Source organism: Oreochromis niloticus, linkage group LG23 (assembly GCF_001858045.2).
Source record: "Oreochromis niloticus isolate F11D_XX linkage group LG23, O_niloticus_UMD_NMBU, whole genome shotgun sequence".
Taxonomy (NCBI): domain Eukaryota; kingdom Metazoa; phylum Chordata; class Actinopteri; order Cichliformes; family Cichlidae; genus Oreochromis; species Oreochromis niloticus.
In genome coordinates this window covers 26,238,360-26,258,491 of record NC_031986.2, presented here as the reverse complement: position 1 = coordinate 26,258,491, position 20,132 = coordinate 26,238,360, and the positions used below count along the sequence as shown (strand labels likewise).

The following is a 20,132-nucleotide window of genomic DNA, read 5'->3' as shown; positions in this document are numbered from 1 at the left end:
CCCCACCCAGCTTCCGGCACCTTTCGCCACTCCGGCACAAACCGACACAGCTTTGCGATCTCGCCAGCATGCAGTCTGATGTCTTCCCTATAGATGGTATGCTTTTAAAAAAAGTTTTAAAGCTGCATCACAATGTCATTGTACTCTTATCTAAAAAAACAAACAAACCCCAATTTATACTCCTGAATGTCATCTTGTTGTGATTTTTTTTTTTTTTTTTTTTCCTGCAGATTCCAGAGACTCTGTGAGGCCACTATTACAAGGCAAGTTTGAAAATCTTGGAATTTCACAGTTTACATGGTATAACAAATATATGTGACAGGCAAAAACTAGTAAACACAAGGGAATAGAAATACATTGTACTGCCAATACTTTGGTTTATTCTTTGTATGACTTGAAAATCAGGCTTTAGGGAAAACTAAATGACATGTTTCTATCATCAATTACATGAAGTAAACACACAAGCACTTGCATACACATTTAAGACATGAGACATGCTAATTCCATCTCATAAAATGTGTCTATAGGTGAGACGCTTTGCGTTGATTGGTGCTGCTGGACCACACTGGAGGTGCGAGTCCGCCGTGTAATGGTTTATGCCATTACAAAGGAGCTGGCCTCTGTACTCAACTGGGCAGGGGAAAAAAAACCAAGGACCAGACAAAGCAAAAAAGGGCATTTAAAGAGACAGCGCTGTGCAGATGCACATTTGGTAAGTTTTAACATTTATTGTAGTTTTATGAGCTTAAAGTGAACAATAAAGGGATCAATTGATGTGCTGGGTGCGTTTCACATTTCCTATGTCTGTTTTTTGCTATATTACTTTGTCTTTCTTAATAACAAGACTTTCATGTCCGGTTAATCTGGAGATGGAGTCTTTGGTCTTCGGCTTGTTTTATCCTCGGGTTGTACACTTTGCACAGCCCGAGGACCCCATGTTTTCTTTTCTTTTTTTTTTCTTTTTTTTAAAGGATACACGGCACACCATGCTAAGACATATCACATTTTCAGCTTATAGCTCTTTGGGAATCAAATGCGGCAGTTTACTGATTTCCGCCTGGTGACTTTCATGTTTATCAGCCTAGGAGTTTACATACTTTCTCCCTGCTGAAGACAATTAACAAGAGCTTATTCATGTGCTCTAGTTCCCTTTTTTTTGTCTTTGTTTTTTTTGTGTGTGTGTCTATTTTTGTCCTAGATGGCCTGGCGCAGCAGGTAGGGGCGAACTCTGTCTGAGTTGGTCTTTGCTCAAGCAGTCCAGAAATGGCTCAGATATGCTCCAGATCGTACGGGTGGCGCAGGACGCACATCATCCATCCCCATCCCGGAGTAAATAATAAAAAGTGACGTGAAACATAGAAATGTAAATAGGAAACTTTGTCTTTTAATAAAGTATTTTGCAAATGATACATGTCTATTGACCTTTTTTGTTTTTTGTTTTCAATAAAAAGCAACTGTGCGAAAGAGGTGGAAAATCAATACCATAGCTCAACAGTGTTTCAATATCAGAATCTGACATTGTTTCAATGTCAACAGTGTTAGAAAATATAACGTCGAATCAATGTCAGGTTTCAACATTGATTCAACATCAAAACCTGACGTTGTTTCAACGTTAAAAATGGGTGCAAGAGTGATGTTGGGTCAACGTCACACTTCAACGTTGCTTCAATGACGTCGCCTGATATTGACTCAACACTGTTTCAATGTTTCCTTGCTATCTGGGAACTATTGATAACAAAAGAAAGAATCTTTGGAAAAAAATTATCTAAGGAGAATAAATGTATTTTGGTCTGACCCCAGTCCCATCCGTTAACATGGAGGAGGCGGGGTTTATGACCTATACTGCAGCCAGACACCAGGGGGTGATAGAGACGTTTTGGCTTCATTTTTGGGGGGCTGTCGTGTCGTCCATGTTTTCTACAGTCAATGGGCAAGACGCTTCACCCGTTGCCTACTGGTGGTGGTCAGAGGGCCCGGTGGCACCAGTGTCCGGCAGCCTCACCTCTGTCAGTGCGCCCCAGGGTGGCTGTGGCTACAATGTAGCTTGTGAATGAGTGTGTGGATGGGTGGATGACTGAACGTCTAAAGCGCTTTGGGGTCCTTAGGGACTAAGTAAAGTGCTATACAAATACAGGCCATGTACCATTTACCCTCAGAGCGATGGGTTGGTGGATCAGCTGAATAAGACGTTAAAATCATTAAAAACGTTAAAATCCATGATATGATCCATAGTTAATTCACAAGGATGAATGCAATTGGGATTGCTGGTTAGACCCTCTGTTGTTCACAGTGCTGGAGGTGCGCCAGGCCTCCACAGGATTTTCTCCCTTTGAGTTGCTGTGGCACCCCCCGTGGCAGGTAGCCACGGCAGGCAGCCACGGGGGTGCTCGACCTGATTAAAGAAAACTGGGAGGAAGATCCGAGCCCTGCAAAAAATGAAACTCAATACATGCTGGACCTGAGATTAAAGCTTTACTCTTTGGGGTGGCTCTCACGAGAAAATTTACTCCAGGCCCAGCAGCGTCAACAGAGCTTGTACAACAGAGCGGCTAGACTCAGGCAATTTTCACCAGGGGGATAAGTGCTTGTATTGCTCCCTTCTTCCAGCTCCAAACTGCTTGCCAAGTGGCAAGCACCCATCATGGTCACACGGTGAGTGGGGGACTTTGACTATAAGGTAGTATGGTCGGACAGGGGAGGAGCCACACAGATTTACCTCCTCAACCTCCTTAAAGCCTGGAGAGAGGGTGAAACCACTTCTTTGGTGAGCCTGGTGATCGAGAAAGATGACTTGGGGCCGGAGGTGCCAAAATCCACCATCCCTGCCTCTGTCCATTGTGACGACCATCTTGCACAGGCCCAGAGAGCGGATGTTGCTGTGTTGCAATGGTGCTTTGCCAATGTGTTCTCCCCCCTCCCCGGCTGTACTTCTCTCATAGAGCACCATTTTGAAACACAGCGTGGCGTCAGTAGCGGTTTTAGATACGTGCGACACGGGCGGTTGCCCAGGGCGGCATCGTGATGGGGGGTGGCATCACGGGCATCGGAGAAAAAAAAAAATACTCATACTCATGCCGCCCCCGCATATTGGGAATGGCATAGGTATCGATCGGTTTTCTATCGCCCATTTGCGGGGAGTAAGGGCCCCCTCCGTTTGCGAGGTGCGCCTGCTGCTTGCGGCGCAGAGAGGAGAGGGCGGGGTGGCGGGGGATTCTCTGGCTGACTGGAGCAGCATTTAATAACCAACTCGCAAAATAAAACAAAATAAAAACAAACCAACAAACATGAAAACACCGGACATTATGATACAGACTTATAATTTGCACCGATGTTTTTTCAAAATTCTATACACGAAAAGTGAGCGCGAGAGCCCTCGGTGCGCCTGCTCGCTCCTGAAGTCAAAGTAAACTTTATTGTCATCTCCGCTACATACAGTCCAGTATATAGAGAGACGAGACGACGAGGCTCCAGTCCGGTTGTTCAGTGATGACGTGACGAATCCTACTTCCGGGCCTAAAGTAGTCTGCGTTTAATATGGCTTTTGTGTTGTTAACATGTTTAATGTTTTGTATTTTCTTCTATTTGATCTCAAAAAGCTCCTAAAACAGTCAGTGATCACTGTTGACCTCCCTCGGCTTTTATTACTGCTAATCATTTATTTAAGCTCAGTTTTTAAAACCTTACAATGTAACTACAGCACAGCCCATGCAGCAGTATATGAATGACTAACCTCGTATTGTGGATGGATTATCTCTTGTTCTCCTGACTGAAGTTTAGTCCGCATCCTGCCATGCGATTACATTTGTTCCTGACCACCGAGAACACTCACGTTAACTTTTATCGAGTGGAAAAAAAGTTAGCTTGTTTATGTTATGCTAACATAGCTGTGTCGCTAGCGGTCACGTAGCACATCATTATATACCAGCTAGCCAAACTTCAGTAACCCTACAAACGTCACTGCTGTTTAGTTTTCTGTCTTCATTTATGTTGGAAGTTATAGCAGAGCTGTACGTTTGAATTTTTTTCCAAAACCCCGCAGTCAGGACATTCTATATTGTATTTAGATAGAAGCTAGCGAGCTAACTTCCTGCTAACTTCTAACGCCGTTAAATGTCATAAATTCCATTTTCATGGATGCCTGGATGTTAAACTCAATTGTTACACCTGGTAGAGCAGAACACTGATCATTTTATTAAAGATGAAAGACTTTAGACAGTTTTTCAACTCTCAGTAATGCCACAGTGATCGTTTGATATATGGACCTGCAGCGGAGTTTAGGCCCAGACACGGCCAGTTACGTCAGACTGAACAACCGGGTTACAGCAGTACAAGTAAACAAACAATAAATATAAGGAGAGTAAGAAAATAAATATACGCTTTTGGACTAGGGGTAAAAGGATCAATGACAATTTAAAATTTACAGTTTGATGATTTAAAGTCTCACACATAACCCGTCGAAAGGGGAGGGAGACCTGCTGCTTCCAAATAGAGCACATTTCATTTATAATGTTGTAAATCCAAGTCCATTATGTATTCATGATTTGAATCCTGGGTTGTGTGAAATCCCAGAAATAAACCCTAGACAAAGTGAATCTGTGAACTAAGGTGTAGGTCTGTTAGGTTATGTTGTGGCGATCCTTGGATTGAGGGATGGGTGTTGATACTGGAGTGCAAAATTAAAACCAATGGAAGATGGACAAGAAAAGTTCAAAGCCATCAGGTCCTCAGTTTAGAAAAAAGAGAAAAGAAGAGGAGGAGAAACGAGCAAAAGATACATGTAAGCAGATGTGTCATTGGATAATGGCAGGTCATCCTGAAACAATCAGAATCATACTTTATTAATCGCTAAGGAAATAATGTGGGTTACAGTTGCTCCAAGAAGAAATGGTAAAGATAGCAACACTAACAGACTAAACTCCTAACAATACATTATGTTACAGATTTTAATATTGATTAGTCATTGTCAATTGTTGATTTGTCCAGTTCTCATTGTATGACGAATTATGATGGCTGTTTGGTAGCTGTTTGCATACTATCCATACTCTCTCTCTTCATATGTGTGTGTGGACAACAGTTTTATGTTAATGTACAATCCTTAATATGTTTTGTGTGTGTGGGGGGGGGGGGCGCCAGAGGTAGTGTTCGCCCAGGGCGCCAAACAGGCTAGGACCGCCACTGCCTGGCGTGATGGTGTGTTCACGGCCCTACAGGCTGCCGCAACAACAAAAAAAAAAATTAGTGCAGGAGGAATTTGCTGAGATGCTAAAGCTGGGAGTAATAGGAGTCTCACAGTGGGTGGTATAACCCCATAGTTCTGAAGTGGTGAAGAAAAATGGGTGAATACGGATCTGTGTCGACTATCTTAAGTTGAATGAAGTGTCACGGTTTGATGTGCATCCAATGCCCCGGGTCGACGAACTCTTTGTTGGGCATTGCCCAATTTTTAACAGTGGCACTGGAGACACTTAAGAACTGGCAGGGCTACTGGCAGATTCACGTGTCTGTCCCTGGAAAAAACTGCCTTCTTCACTTTGTACAGTTTGTACCAATTCGTGGTTTGTACCAATCCGTTTGGCTTGTTCAGAGCCCTGGCCACATTCTAGTGCCTCATTGACCAGGTATTGTGGCCACACACTGAGTATTCTGATGCCTTCCTGGATGATGTTATCATCTATAGTGACACCTGGGCGGAGCATGTGCAGCGGGTGGCCGCGGTCCTGGAGTCCCTGAGGCAGGCGGGGCTCACGGCCAACCCGAAGAAGTGTGCGGTTGGACGGAGGGAGGTACAGTATCTGGGGTACCACTTGGGGGGCCAGCAGATGCGCCCTCAGGTAGAGAAGACAGCAGCAATAACATCATGCCCGTGCCCCAAGACCAAAAAGGAGGTGCGATGGTTTCTGGTTTCAGTGAGCTCGTAGGGCGGCACAGAGGCGGGAAGAACAGGTGTACCTCACAGGTTAATTGACTGTGTGTCTGCTCTTTTTGATAGTGACAGTCAGACAGGAGAGGAGTGTGTGGAAACAAGCAAGGAGTGTCTGCGTCCTGAGCTGATCAAGGCTAAAAGCCGCAGTTGCATTGCCACAAATAAAATGATTGTTAATCCACCCTTGTTAATCCAACCAGGCGGAGCGGCACACCATGGTGCTGGAGCAGCTGATAGGGGTTGCGGAGGAGTTGGTGCCACGGTTGTTGCATTGCCACAAATAAAAAGGACTGTTAATCCAACCTGACGCCAGTGCGTGCATATGTATGTTCACGGGGTCCTGTGTCACAAATGATAATAATTAATATTCTTGCACCATTTTATGCTAGTTGAAACTCTTGTGCTAGTAATGTTGGAAAGCCATGTCAACACCTAAAATGAGCTGCTCACAAGTCACTGAATTTCTTCCACAGTCTCTGGTTTCCACATCACTGCTGAACTCTTCTTACATCCTGGAGTGTTTCAGGGCTCATATACAATCTAGGATTATATTTCTCTGCAGTATGCGCTCCTTGTTCTGCAAGCTGATCTGTCTTTTTTTATTTATTTATTTATTTTTGTTAAAGGTGAAGACTTTGTCCCACCCACTGTGGCCACAAAACCACACAAACCTATAGTGTGCTTGCCCAATTATGGTATAGAATATAATGGGGACCTAAGTGTTACCATAGGAGGTCACACCTGCCTGCCATGGTCATTACTGGAGGTAAAAACCCTCAGTCAGGACAAAGAGTTCATCCCTGAAGTTCAGCTACAGACCAACAAGTGCCGAAATCCTGACGGTGACTTTGAGGGCCCCTGGTGCTATGTCAGGATTGCTGGAAATATAACAATGGACTACTGTGATCTCCAGCTATGTGGTAGAGTACAAACCTACAATCCACTATTAAATAAATCCTCCTGTTTACCAGGCCCTTACCTTTCCAATTGGCCACCTGTTTCCTGCAGAGGATCCGCTATTAGGGCCTGAGCAAACAACTGTGACCGAAGAAAGGGAGCGCTCCGTCTTAGGTCAGGCCAGGAAAAACCTTTTCAGTCCTCGCACGTTTGGACAAGGAGAGGATGGTGAGTGCACTTAATGGGCAGTGACAGCAAGCATCAGGTAATCACTGTACCCCAAAAAGCTGAAAGAGAACTATTCAAGAAGGAGGTGATCAATCTAGCCTGTTAATAGTTTTGTTGTGTTTGACCATCTATCAAAGTTTTTATTTATTTCTTGTGCTGTAGATTGTGGACAGCGTCCCATATATGAAAAGAACAACATAAGAGATGTAAAAGAAGCATGCATGGGTTTCAACGGCTGCTGTCGTATGATTTTGGATGATGACGCTCAAGTGGGCTCAGCTCCATGGTAATGGCACTAGATAAACATGACTTTAAGGATGATTGACAAAATTGTTCTGGATGTCTGTCAAAACAGATCAGACTCCCATCAGGAGATTATCAAAGTAACATAAGAGGCGACCGTAACTCAGGGGGTTGGGAAGCGTATCTGCAACCAGAAGGTCGCCGGTTCGATCCCCGGGCTCTCTGTCCTGGTCGTTGTGTCCTTGGGCAAGACACTTTACCCTACCGCCTACTGGTGTTGGCCAAAGGGGCCGATGGTGCGATATGGCAGCCTCGCTTCTGTCAGTCTGCCCAGGGCAGCTGTGGCTACAACAGTAGCTTGCCTCCACCAGTGAGTGAATGAATAGTGGCATTGTAAAGTGCTTTGGGTGCCTTGAAAAGCGCTATATGAAATCCAATCCATTATTATACTTAATTTATCCCAAAATTCAGGAGACTGCAGTGCTATAGCACCCAAAACATAAAAACAGTAACATATGCTAGGGGCTCACACACACAGTATATCTATGCCCAGTATACTGCTAGCCAATCTTCAGTCCATCAAGAACAAGGGTGATGACCTCAGGGCCAGAGTCAAGTTCCAGAGAGACATTCGGGACTGCTTCACCGAGCAGAGGATGATGGGGAGTAACGGAATACATGTACCGCCATTACGTATTTAAAATACAAAATATGAGTAACTGTATTCCGTTACAGTTACCATTTAAAAGGGTGGTATTCAGAATACAGTTACTTTGCTGAAATAAAGGGATTACACGGCGGTATTTTCCTGTTTCATATGTTCGGCTATGCCCTCTCTATTCTAATGCCTGTGTCTCAGTCTCGCGGCCCATGTCACCTCTACTTGCGGCCCACATAATGACGTGAAGAACTATTTAAAAAAAATATTCACAAAAATGATTTAATATGAAGGCAATAGCCAGAGTGTTACAGGCATAACCCTAAAGAATGTAGCCTCATGGGCAGTGTAGTCCGTGCTGCAGGGAGAATGGACTGCCATACACGTTATGTGTCTGTGAGCGAGGGAGGGAGAAAAAGGGAAAGTACGAGCTGTCACCGAGCAGAAACGGGAGCTGGAAGCATGTAAATATAATAATAACCACTGCAGCCAAAAAGAGTGCCTGACGAGCCCAGTTATAAGTAAGCTATTAAGACTCGACTGTACACTTTTTTCGTGTTTTTCTCCAAAACAATAAGTTCCGTTGGAGCAGCCTTTCAACGCCTCTCTCCGTCTATCGCTAGCAAAGTTGACCCAGACAACAAAGTAAAGCTAGTTTTCGGCTATGAGCCCGACATGAACCCGACGCATTAGCCAGAGGTCCCTTTACTATGGTTCAAAGCCGCGGACCTGTTTTATATACATGCTGAATAGTTTTCTATACGAGATCGCTGCAAAATGTGCAGCCTTACCTAATGTCCACCTACTGTTACTCATTTTATATTAAGATTTAAAAATCTAGTCGGTATTGGTATGGCGAGTAACCTTCAGTAAAAGTAATAATTCACACGCAGCAATAGTACATTCATGTAATTGTAAAAAGCACGATAATATAATAGGTAATCCAAAGTATTCAGAATACGTTACTGTCATTGAGTAACGTAACGGAATACGTTACAAAATACATTTTAAAAGTAACCTTCCCAACACTGTCACCGAGACATTGCTGAACCTAGCGATACTTTCTCGGTCTACCGCAGAACAAATGAATGGAACAATGGCACCGAGGAAGAAAAGAGGTGGTGAAGTGTGTTTGATGGTAACCAATAGATGGTGCGACAGCACAAGCATTTTTCCACTCACAAGCTCTTGCTCACCCAATCTGGAACTTTTGCTCGTTAAATGTCACCCTTTCTATGTCTGTGAAGGTTCTCAGTCATCCAGGTCATCGTAGTCAAAGGAGTTTGCAAAGAAAAGCGTCTGGACTTCTTTAAGTTGCTTGAAGACGTTTCACCTCTCATCTGAGAAGCTTCTTCAGTTCTAAGGTCAAATGGCCGAGAGTCCCAGATTTAAACCCAGTGGGAGTATCCCCCCAAGGAGGGACAAAGGACCCCCTGGTGATCCTCTAATCACATGCGCCAAGGTGTGAAAGCGGGTGTGGTACCTAATCAGCCAGGGTTTCGGGTGAGCTCATTGTGAAACCTGGCCCCACCTTGTCATGTGAATTCCTGAGGTCAGATGGCCCAGGATGTGAGTGGGCGTTAAGGCGTCTGGGGAGGGAACTCAAAACTGGATTATAGATGGCAGACAGTTGGTGTCGTAAACCACCGCCTCTGTTCAAAGATGGTCGCTCACAGTGGACATAGATGGCCTCTTTCACTCCTCTTTCAAACCATCTGTCCTCTCTGTCCAATATGTGAACGTTGGCATCCTCGAAAGAGTGACCTTTATCCTTAATATGCAGGTGGACTGCTGAGTCTTGTCCTGTGGAGGTGGCTCTTCTATGTTGTGCCATACGCTTGTGAAGTGGCTGTTTGGTCTCTCCAATGTAGAGGTCTGGGCATTCCTCGCTGCACTGTACAGCATACACCACGTTGTTAAGTCTGTGTTTTGGAGTTTTGTCTTTCGGGTGAACCAGTTTGTGTCTGAGTGTGTTGCTGGGTCTGAAGTACACTGGGATGTTGTGCTTGGAGAAAACTCTCCTGAGTTTCTCTGATACACCGGCTACATAGGGGATGACAACGTTGTTGCGTCTGTCTTTCTTATCCTCCCTCGCTGGTGTCTGATCTTCTTTTCTGTGCCTCTTAGCTGACTTTATGAACGCCCAGTTCGGATAACCGCATGTTTTCAGTGCTTCCTTTACATGTGTGTGTTCCTGAAGAAGCTTCTCGGATGAGAGGTGAAACGTCTTCAAGCAACTTAAAGAAGTCCAGACGCTTTTCTTTGCAAACTCCTTTGATCACCCTTTCTATCTTCCTCAGGAATTCACTGCGGTCATTGACTGCACTGTTTATATTCTGTCACACACGGACTCAGACTCTGCCTTATGTGAACTACATGCGGCTCTCACACAACAACAAACACTTCACTAGGATGCCGCTCTCATTGTTATGGGAGATTTTAACAGAGTAAATCTCAAATGCACATTTCATAACCTTCACCAGCACATCCCCTGCCCCACCAGGGCCACAAGAACACTAGACCACTACTGCTACACTCCATTCAAAGACTGCTACAAAGCACAGTCTCTGCCGGCATTTGGAAAAGTGGACCACACCATCATCTTCCTCGTGTCTGTTTACAAAGACTAAAGCAGGAAGCACCAATCAGGAGAGAGATCGCACGCTGGATGGATGCACTGGATGACGCAGACTGGAACATGTTTCGGTGCAGCTCTGATGGCATCAACATGTTTACGGAAGTGGTTGTGGGATTTATCAGGAAACTAGTGGATGAAGCCGTGGGTGGATAAAAACATCCATGATGGTCTGAGATCGCACACCACTGCCTACAAAGCGGGTCGCGTCTCCAGTAATATGGACCAATACAAGGCTGCTTACAATGTGCTCACAATGTGCGCAGCGTGGTTGCAAAGGCAAAGCGGAGCTACGGGGAAAAACTAGAGTCACAGCTACAACAGTGCGACTCTAGGAGCCTATGGAAAGGACTGCAGACAATAACAGACTATAAACAGACAGCTTCTTCAGTGATGAATGCCAACGCTTCACTGGCTGATAAGCTGAACACATTTTATATTCGCTTTGACGCTGCAGCAAATAACACAACAAATGGCTGCATGCGTGCTGAGAGGACCAGTAAGGAACAATGCTTTCAACGCTGTTCACTCTCCTGAAAGCCTTCCTCACAGAAAGCTTTCAGGAGAGTGAACAGCAGCAGGAGAAGATCCAATCCCTGGTTGGGTCCTGAAAGCCTGCACTGACCAGCTAGTACCGGTGTTCACAGTGATCTTAAACCTCTCCCTGGCCCAAGCAGGGGTTCCCATGTACTTCAAACAGTCCATCGTTGTTCCTGTTTTTATGAAACAACAGCCCACTTGCCACAATGATTATCGTCCAGTAGCACTTAGGGCTGTTCGATATAACGATATATATCAGATGACGATATAAAAACATCTATTGTTTCATTTTACACTATCGTTTGTTTCGTGGTGTCGCAAAATAAACTGTTTACGGCAATATTTTTTCATCGTTTTGATGGTCATTGTAGTGGCTATATTACATTTCTTAAAGTTCTCTCTTTCTCTTATATTTAATATAACCACACTACAGACGGACAAGCGCCTGTTTTTATGCGTTGTCGTTAGCAACAACGACGGTAAAACCACCTCGTGTCCACTTGTTTATTTTCCACATAAACCTTTTACAATAAAGCTCAAGATCCTGTTCAGGCTTTTCAAAATAAACTGAATCACGTGAAAGAGTATGCAGAGTATTTACAGATGAGATGCATAAAAGAGCCGTCAGGTGCTAAAAAATAAACCTTTGACTCAAACGTTAGAACAGGCTTTTCCCCGCAGCACGCTGTGTAATAAATACTCACAAAGAAAACTGCAGCCGTTAAAACTTATGTCTAAAAATGTATGGTTTCATACATCGGTTAAAACACTCGACTCCAGGTAAATGACGCCCAGCTGGAAACAATTCACGCAAGTCGAGCTGCCCGAGATTCACAGAATTTACAGAAAATGTAAAATTTTTGTAATTTATATCGTTATCGGACGATAGATGTCTTATATCGGGATATGAGATTTTGGTCATATCGCACAGCCCTAATAGCACTGATATCAACAGTGATGAAGTGTTTTGAGGGACTGGTAAGAGACCACATCACTTCTTCACTTCCTGCCACCACTGACCCACTTAAGTTTTCATACTAGACTAATCGTTCCACAGACGATGCCATATCACACCTGCTTCACACATCCCTGAGCCACCTGGACACTGGCAGAGGGAATTATGTTAGGATGCTGTTCATGGACTACAGTTCTGCATTCAAGACAATAATTCCCTTAAAGCTTTTCACCAAGTTGAAGGATCTAGGACTAGGCTCATCCCTGTGCCAGTGGATCCTCAAATTCCTTACAGACAGACCCAATCAGTGAGGGTGGGAAAACATGTCTCTCCCTCCATCTCATTCAGTACTGGAGTGCCTCAAGGCTGTGTTTTAAGCCCCCTGCTGTACTCACTGTATACTTACGACTAGGGATGGGTATCGTTTAGGTTTTATCCGATACTGGTGCCAAACCAGTACTTTTGAAACAGTGCCGGTGTTTAAAAGGTGCTCAAACCGGTGCTTAAAGAATGGAGAACACAAAATTGGTCCAAAAACCTCTCATATTCAGCTGTTTTTTTGTAAAAAGATAACAATGTTAGCCTTTTCTGCAGCTATAGGGCATATATGGTCTCACTCTTGGCTGGAAGCAGTGCTTAATCAATGGAAAAAACACAAACTTTGTCCAAAAACCTCTCATGTTTAGCTGTTTTCCACTTTTTCTTTGGTCATTTTAGCCTTTCTGGCCAGGGTGAAGGGAGTATCTGCCATCAAACAAGAAGACAGCCACATTTAACTACGACGGTGTTTGCTAGTTCACCTTACATGCATTAATGTAATAATGTGGTTAGCCTACTCAACGTTAATTACACACGAACAACATTAAGCTACTCACGCAGAGAAGAACAGCTGCTGCTGCCATCATCATCCGTCATCATTTCTGCTTCACTGGCAGGGCTAGGGGCCAGGACTCTACTCGTCTCTTCGGGTTCTTGGGGGATGTTGCTAACTCCAGGTCCGATAACAGGCACCACACCCGCAGTAGATGTGCTCGGTGTGAGGTCTCGCAGCAAGCTATCAAATACGGCGCATTTCTCGGCTTTTAAAAAAACGGTATGCGTCGCCAGGTGTTTCATCGGATTTGAGGAGTTACCTCATTTGCACAGTATCACAGTATTAGCTTAAAGCACTTGTTGCAGGCTGCTGGGTTTGCATCTTTTGCTGTGAAGTACAGCCAGACTTTTGACCACTTCGCCTTGGGCATTTTTAATCTGTAGCTCTGCTCTAAAAGAACGTACGTACCTGGGCCCGCCTACTATCCTCAGAAACGTAAAATGATTGGCTAGAATCTAAAGTGTATCACAGCTCAGGAAAAAAAAGCACCGAAATGTGCGCTGCTTTTCGGTCTGGTTACTACCGTTTATGTCAGAACGAAACCGGTACCCATCCCTACTTACGACCGTGTAGCGACATCAGATACCACCTCCATTGTCAAGTTTGCAGACGACACTGTTGTGTTGGGCCTGATCTCTGACAATATCGAGAAGATCTACCTGGAGGAGATTATGGACCTGGAGAAGTGGTGTCAGGAGAACAACCTCCTGCTAAACCTCAGCAAGACTAAGGAGCTGATTATGGACTTCAGTACAAAGCAGGGAAAGAATTATGAACCCCTGATAATCGCTGGTGCGCCAGTGGAGAGAGTGGACAGCTTCCGGTACCTGGGTGTCCGTATCACTTAGGACCTGTCATGGTCATGTCACATCAACACCCTGTTCAGGAAAGCTTGCCAGCGTCTCTTCTTCCTCAGAAGACTTAGAGACTTCCATCTGCCACTGAGGGTGCTTAACTTCTACTCCTGCACCATCAAGAGCACCCTGATGGGAAACATCTGCACCTGGTATGGAAACAGCACCAAGCAGGACAGACAAGATCTTGAAAGAGTGGTGCGCTCAGCCAAAAGCAAGTGACAAATAAAGCTTTTTCATCATCAGCAGCATCAGCATCAGCATCATTTGCTCTGAGCTTCCTGACCTGCTGTCTGTCTACACTAAACGTTGCAAGACCAAAGCCAGAAAGATCATGATAGACCTCTCCGATCCCAACAATGAACTTTTCTCACTGTTGAGGTCAATCCTGGTCAAAACAGAAAGAATGAGGAGGAGCTTCTTCCCCCAGGCTATTTGGGCCCTGAACCAGGGGTAGTCTGGACTCTTATACATCAAATCATCGCAGGCAATCTGTTTATTTGCACTCTTCTTATACTTTCTTTTTTAAATTGTCTATTAGCACATTCTACTTTTTTATCTTATAATTTATCTTTAACTCTTAGTTTACTCTTTACATGTTAGGTTAAATTCTTAATTTATTCTTTAAATCTGTTAGATCTTTTTAATGGAACTTTTATTGCCTCTTTTTATGTACATTTTTCAAAGTGTAATTTTTTTTTTTACTGTAAACTACTAAAATATAAAATTTGTAAATTTAGCAAATTTCTTTACTGTAGGCATTGCACAACAATAACCATTTCACTACATGTTGTACTGTGTATGATTGTGAGTATGACAAATAAAATTGGAATTTGAAAATCAAGTAGCTTCAAAGGTAAATAAAATATGCAAAAGAAAGAGCTGAGGTAGCAAGGAAATAGAAAAAGTGAAGGGCTCTGTTAGGTCTGTGCTTGCAGGCCTCACTGATTCAAAGACTTACAGTAAGTAACATCAAGCAAATAAATAAAAGTATGAGACAGGGAAGGTTTTCAGTATCTTTTCTTTGTTGCAAAAAAGCTGAGACAGATTTGAAAGTCATGCTGCCTGCCCAGGTTATGATGCAAAGGGTGGGCCAGGTCTTCCAGTTATTATGCATAGCCATACGCCACAACCATACTCATTTGGTTGACCTCTGTGTTAGCTGATGGAGGAATCTAAACAGTGGTAAGTGACAAATTAGTAATATGTATACATTCCACAGTGAGCAGTTAAATATTGACACCAAAGAAATGTTCCGTTTGCAGAAATATATCTGTGATTGCATCCTTCCCCTCACAAACAGTGCAATCCTGACGCATTTGTTCTTCCCACTCAGATTGGTGTTTCTGTCTGCTCGAAAGCTCCTGAAGGGTGGTACAGTCAACAAGTGTCCATTGTCCATGGTTCGCTGGTTTTTAATCGACTCAGCGAGCTTGTCCATAGATTTGTCCAAACTTAGATTCTCCATAACGACAGCTGGAACAGCTCAAGTTTTTTCCACTGTAGATCCAACAGAATCTACAGGCCTTACTCTGCCCATTAGAACTGTCAGAGCAAACATCCAATGAAGATTCTCCTTTGCCAAGAATATACCGAAAAGAAGCAACATCAATAGCTTTTAAATCTTGACAATGTCCTTAGAAAACACACCAAGCAAGAAAAATTGACTCACTACAATTAATCAATAAAAGAAAAAAGTTTGTGGGATCCTGCCAATCAGAAATAAATAAAAGAACCATTAAGATACAAACTGTTTGTGACTCAACTTATATTTTTCTAACTCAATAAATAATTTTGTTGTTTGCAGGCAGGTGATGCTGTACAAGCGTAACCCACAGGAGTTTTTGTGTGGAGCCAGTCTGATCAGTGATCAGTGGATCCTGACCGCAGCTCACTGCATCCTTTACCCACCCTGGAACAGGAACCTCACTGTCAACGATATACTGGTCCGGCTGGGAAAACACAGAAGCAACATGTAAAAAGGCGTGTCTGTCTTAATTATCATTAGTTTCATTTGAAGGCCTGTTGACATTATTTAAACCTTTTTCTAGGTTTGAGCGTAACATTGAGAAGATTGTGGCAATTGATGAAATCATTGTCCACCCCAAATACAACTGGAAGGAAAACCTGAACCGTGACATCGCTCTGCTGCACATGAGAAGGCCGGTCATATTCACTGATAGGATCCATCCTATCTGCCTGCCCAGCAAGACGGTCGCCAAGTTGTAAGACAAACGCAACATTTGCAACCAATTACAAGTTGACAAGTTCAGACCAAATTCTTTAATTATAATTCCCACCAAATGAAAGGAAACAAGTGAAAATGTGTCTTGAATTAAATTTCCAGTTCTGTCATGTGATCTGGAGCGTTTTCATGTGGGGGAGATTCTGGGTCAGACATAGAGCTTGCTGGAGAGATTATTTTGTTCATATGGTGTTGAATACTGCTAGAAATATTAATTGGGGAGGTATCAACACAGTTTATTATTGTGCCAAGGACTTTGCCTAAAGTACTGAGTAAACAACAATTTGATCAAATCAAGTCAGGTCCTCAAACTTGGTCACATAGCTATTTCTGCATAGATATTGATTTTCCTTTTCTCCAGTTATCCTGCAGGGGGATAAAAGATTCTTCAGATCCCACAGATTCCTTCTGTCTTATTGGAAAGTCTAAAGTAATGCAAAGACTGCGCCAGTAGAGGGTGCTATTAAGAACTGTGGTCAGAGACACTTTGGTTCAGTGAGGTTTATACTATGGATGGTGACAGGCCTTGTGATATATCTGACTGGTATTTTTTCCCGGCAGTCTGATGTCTGAAGGCTTTAACGGCCAAGTTACCGGGTGGGGGAGCCTGAAGGAAAACTGGAATCCTGCAGTGAGAAAATTATCATCAGTCCTTCAGCAAATCTACCTACCGATAGTGGACCAGAACATCTGCCGCAGCTCCACTTCAGTCAAGATCACAGACAACATGTTCTGTGCTGGTAAAACAAAACAAAAGAGTTTCCACATTTGTTCAACAAGAAAATGCTTGTTTATATTTTATTTTTGGCTTATTTTTGGTCCAACTGTTTGATCCTGAATAAACCCCTGGTGTGCTGAGTGATGCTGCCGTCTCATCGGCTGTACTGAATGGAATTTGGCTGTTTCTCTCAGGATGATCCTGGATCTCCTGAAGGTGTCATAGTTTCTCTATAATTACAGTCTCTGTGTGTTTCAGGTTATAAACCAGACGATTACAAACATGGAGACGCCTGTGAGGGAGACAGCGGGGGACCTTTTGTGATGAAGGTGAGAATCACAATGAAAGAAGAATAACTAATGATAGATTAAGTCTCCTCTTTACCATTTCTTATCATTAGATAACATCCGGTTTATATCTCAAGCAGCTGTTTAATAAAATATTTGTTAAATAAATTATAAGACCTACTGCATGGGAACACACAGAAGTGAAGGCAGTGTAAGACAGTTACAGAGTGATACAGTAGCACTGTAAAACACAGTCTATTAACACTTAAACAGATTTTAATATGTTCTGTTCAGTGCTTTGTAACGTTTAATGTAAATATCACACATATACATTAATTTAATCTGCTAAAAATTCAGGACATTGTTTTAATTAACACATAGTAATAAAATATGTACACAGTATATTAACTGTTACATATAGAATCAAATTAACATTTATATCAAAAATTAATGCTTTCTTGTTTATAAGTTGAACAACAGTTTAATTAGACTTTTGTTCCTGACACGTTAAAAATGTTAAACATTTCCTGAAAATCTATCTGGACATTAACAGTATTTTATAACTATAATATGTTTTACCACAACCCAAATATATAAAATTACTGAAAATGCAAAATGTTTTAATTACGAATTACCAATGCTTCGTTTGACCTGTACCGAACTCATACAGCCATGCTTTCACCAACTAAATTCGGATTCACACAGGCCTAGAGACCAATTATTAACTCCATGTCAAAGGTTTCTAGGGAAAAATGTGTATTCTCTGGCACACCAATGATGATTTGACTCACACAGTTTGCTCAGGATTTTTATTGCTTTAACTCCGTGAGTAGGGCTGCCACAAACGATTATTTTGATAGTCGACTAGTCACCGATTATTTTTGCGATTAGTCGACTAATCAGATTATGCATCCATTGAATGTAAAACGTACAGTTTATTGCACCAGCATGCATCTGCTCTTATATAACTATCATTATCTTACAGCTTTAAGTGTTTCAGGTATGTGCTAACTAAAAATAAAGACAAGATGATAGTTTATTGAATTTAAATGAAATTTGCAGATTGTTTCGGTGAAGTTTAATAAACGCAGCCGTCTGCTCCTTGCTATCTAAAATATAACAGGACACCGGAGTATATTCTCGAGCATCTCACACTTCTGATAATCAGTTGTCTGCTTGACGTTTATTCAGCTGTGTAAAAACTATAACTTTATTTCTCAGCTAAACCGATTTACTCAGGAACAAATAAAATACTGAAAAAAGCAAAACAATAAAATTTTTAAGTTATCTAAGTGACTTATATATCATGTTTAACCTGAGTAGCGAAAGACGGCGGTGGGTTTGAAAACGATTTGCCGGGAGTCCGGTGTTCTCACCGGTTCTAGTGAGCCTTGAACCCTGGCTAACTATCGAGCTGGTGGGTAACAGACGTCTCCGAAAACGTCGGGGCGCTTTTGAAAATATGTGATATCTTGATAAACTGAGCAGATATTTGAGGTTTACACAGCTACATTCTCCCCTGAAAATATGTTAAACGTTTATTTTGTGACCCAGAAAGAATAATAAGAGTAATATTAAAACTAACTAGCTGCCGCCATTGTTGGAAACTGAGCAGGACCACGATGGGTCGCGCTATGAATTCTGGGACACAGTTTCTTCTTGTTCGGGGTTTAATGGCAGCTGGCATCCTTGTACATGCATTGCTGCCATCTTCTGTTTCAGTCCGTCATTATACTCTTAAATCCTACTACTTATTCCTGCGCCTTTTGGGATCTTACGAAGCTTCAAACGACACGTCGACTATTAAATTAGTCGTCGACGATTTTGATAGTCGACGTAATCGTGACTAGTCGACTAATCGTGGCAGCCCTAGTAGTGAGTATTTTTTTATGTAGTTGATTATAAAGGTTTTTTTTGTGGTCTGTAAATCACTTTCTACCTAGGTTTTGAAAAGTGCCACGCAGCACTGATTTTATTATTATTAATATTAGTGTTAAAACATATACACTGCACAATAATACACCAATATTTCACTGGATTGCCTTTAGCTTCGATGACGGCACACATTGTGTGGCATTGTTTCAGTAACGTTATGCAGTTCACGTTCAGGTCGCCTACTAATGGGAAAGTTGTTGGTTTGATCCCTGTCTGCGTGCCAAATACCCTTTGGGCACTTTGGCACCAGAAACCTTCATCCAAAAGGTAGGAACTGAAACTCACTATTCACTGGTGAGTTTCAGTTAGTGAGGCATATTGGGCAAATTTCTTAAAGCTACACAGCTGTTTAGTCCCATATGAAACATACTTGTGTTGTTCTTTGGAATGGCCTTTTTTCTGGCAGGATCTTTAAACATAGGGTTCCCAAACCGTGTCTTCAACATCAGCCCAGAACTTCATCAATTTTTTTGTCCAAAGTTGAATTTAAAACTTTATAGACAAATACTGATGGTTTTTCTTTCTCTCAGCTCTGAAAAGTCCTTTTTACTATTTACAAAATGTTCAATCTGAGAATTTAGAATAGTTGCCTTTGCAAACAATGAGTCTTATTTTGAAACTGTCTTCCTGTGCAGTACCGGGCAGAGAACCGCTGGTATCAGATCGGCATCATGTCATGGAGCGAGGGCTGCGATCTTGACAAGAACTATGGCTTCTACACTCACCTGTTCAGGATGACCAGGTGGATAGGCAAAGTTATTGAAAAGACGAGAGGAAGCGATGATGAGTAGACACAAACCATCGATGTCAATCACTTCACATTCAACCTTGTTAAGCAACATGGCCCCAATAAAGATTGTCATCGCATTGTACCCTGGCCTCTGGTGTTATTCAAGCTTTGGTTTGACCTGCAGCAATAAGAGTCAGAGAGTTAAAGTCCCATCAGAGCAGCTTTTATATGAACAAAGATTAAAAAAATCAAACCGGCACAAGGAGGTCAAAGTTCACGCTCAGATACAAACAAGATAGCACAAACAGCCATCTTTACATTTAAGGTCACAGCAGTCACTACAGTGGCAGGCATGGCCTCATAGTCCATTACTATTCTGATAAACAACATATTCTAAACCAGGATTTATT

The 20,132-nt window shown here is 42.6% G+C and overlaps 1 protein-coding gene across 1 annotated transcript in view; it reads left to right on the top strand.

Annotated features, from left to right (window-relative positions):
- Nucleotides 1–19,864, top strand: part of f2 (coagulation factor II (thrombin)) — a 37,138-nt gene extending 17,274 nt beyond the window's left edge. Inside the window, exons 8-15 of the mRNA XM_019365363.2 lie at nt 6,550–6,843; nt 6,932–7,048; nt 7,211–7,334; nt 15,615–15,782; nt 15,859–16,032; nt 16,614–16,792; nt 17,029–17,099; nt 19,628–19,864. Of these exons, the coding sequence (XP_019220908.1) occupies nt 6,550–6,843; nt 6,932–7,048; nt 7,211–7,334; nt 15,615–15,782; nt 15,859–16,032; nt 16,614–16,792; nt 17,029–17,099; nt 19,628–19,783 (1,283 nt within the window). The 3' untranslated portion in view covers nt 19,784–19,864. The remainder of the gene's footprint in view (nt 1–6,549; nt 6,844–6,931; nt 7,049–7,210; nt 7,335–15,614; nt 15,783–15,858; nt 16,033–16,613; nt 16,793–17,028; nt 17,100–19,627) is intronic.
- The last annotated feature ends 268 nt before the right edge of the window (nt 19,865–20,132 follow it).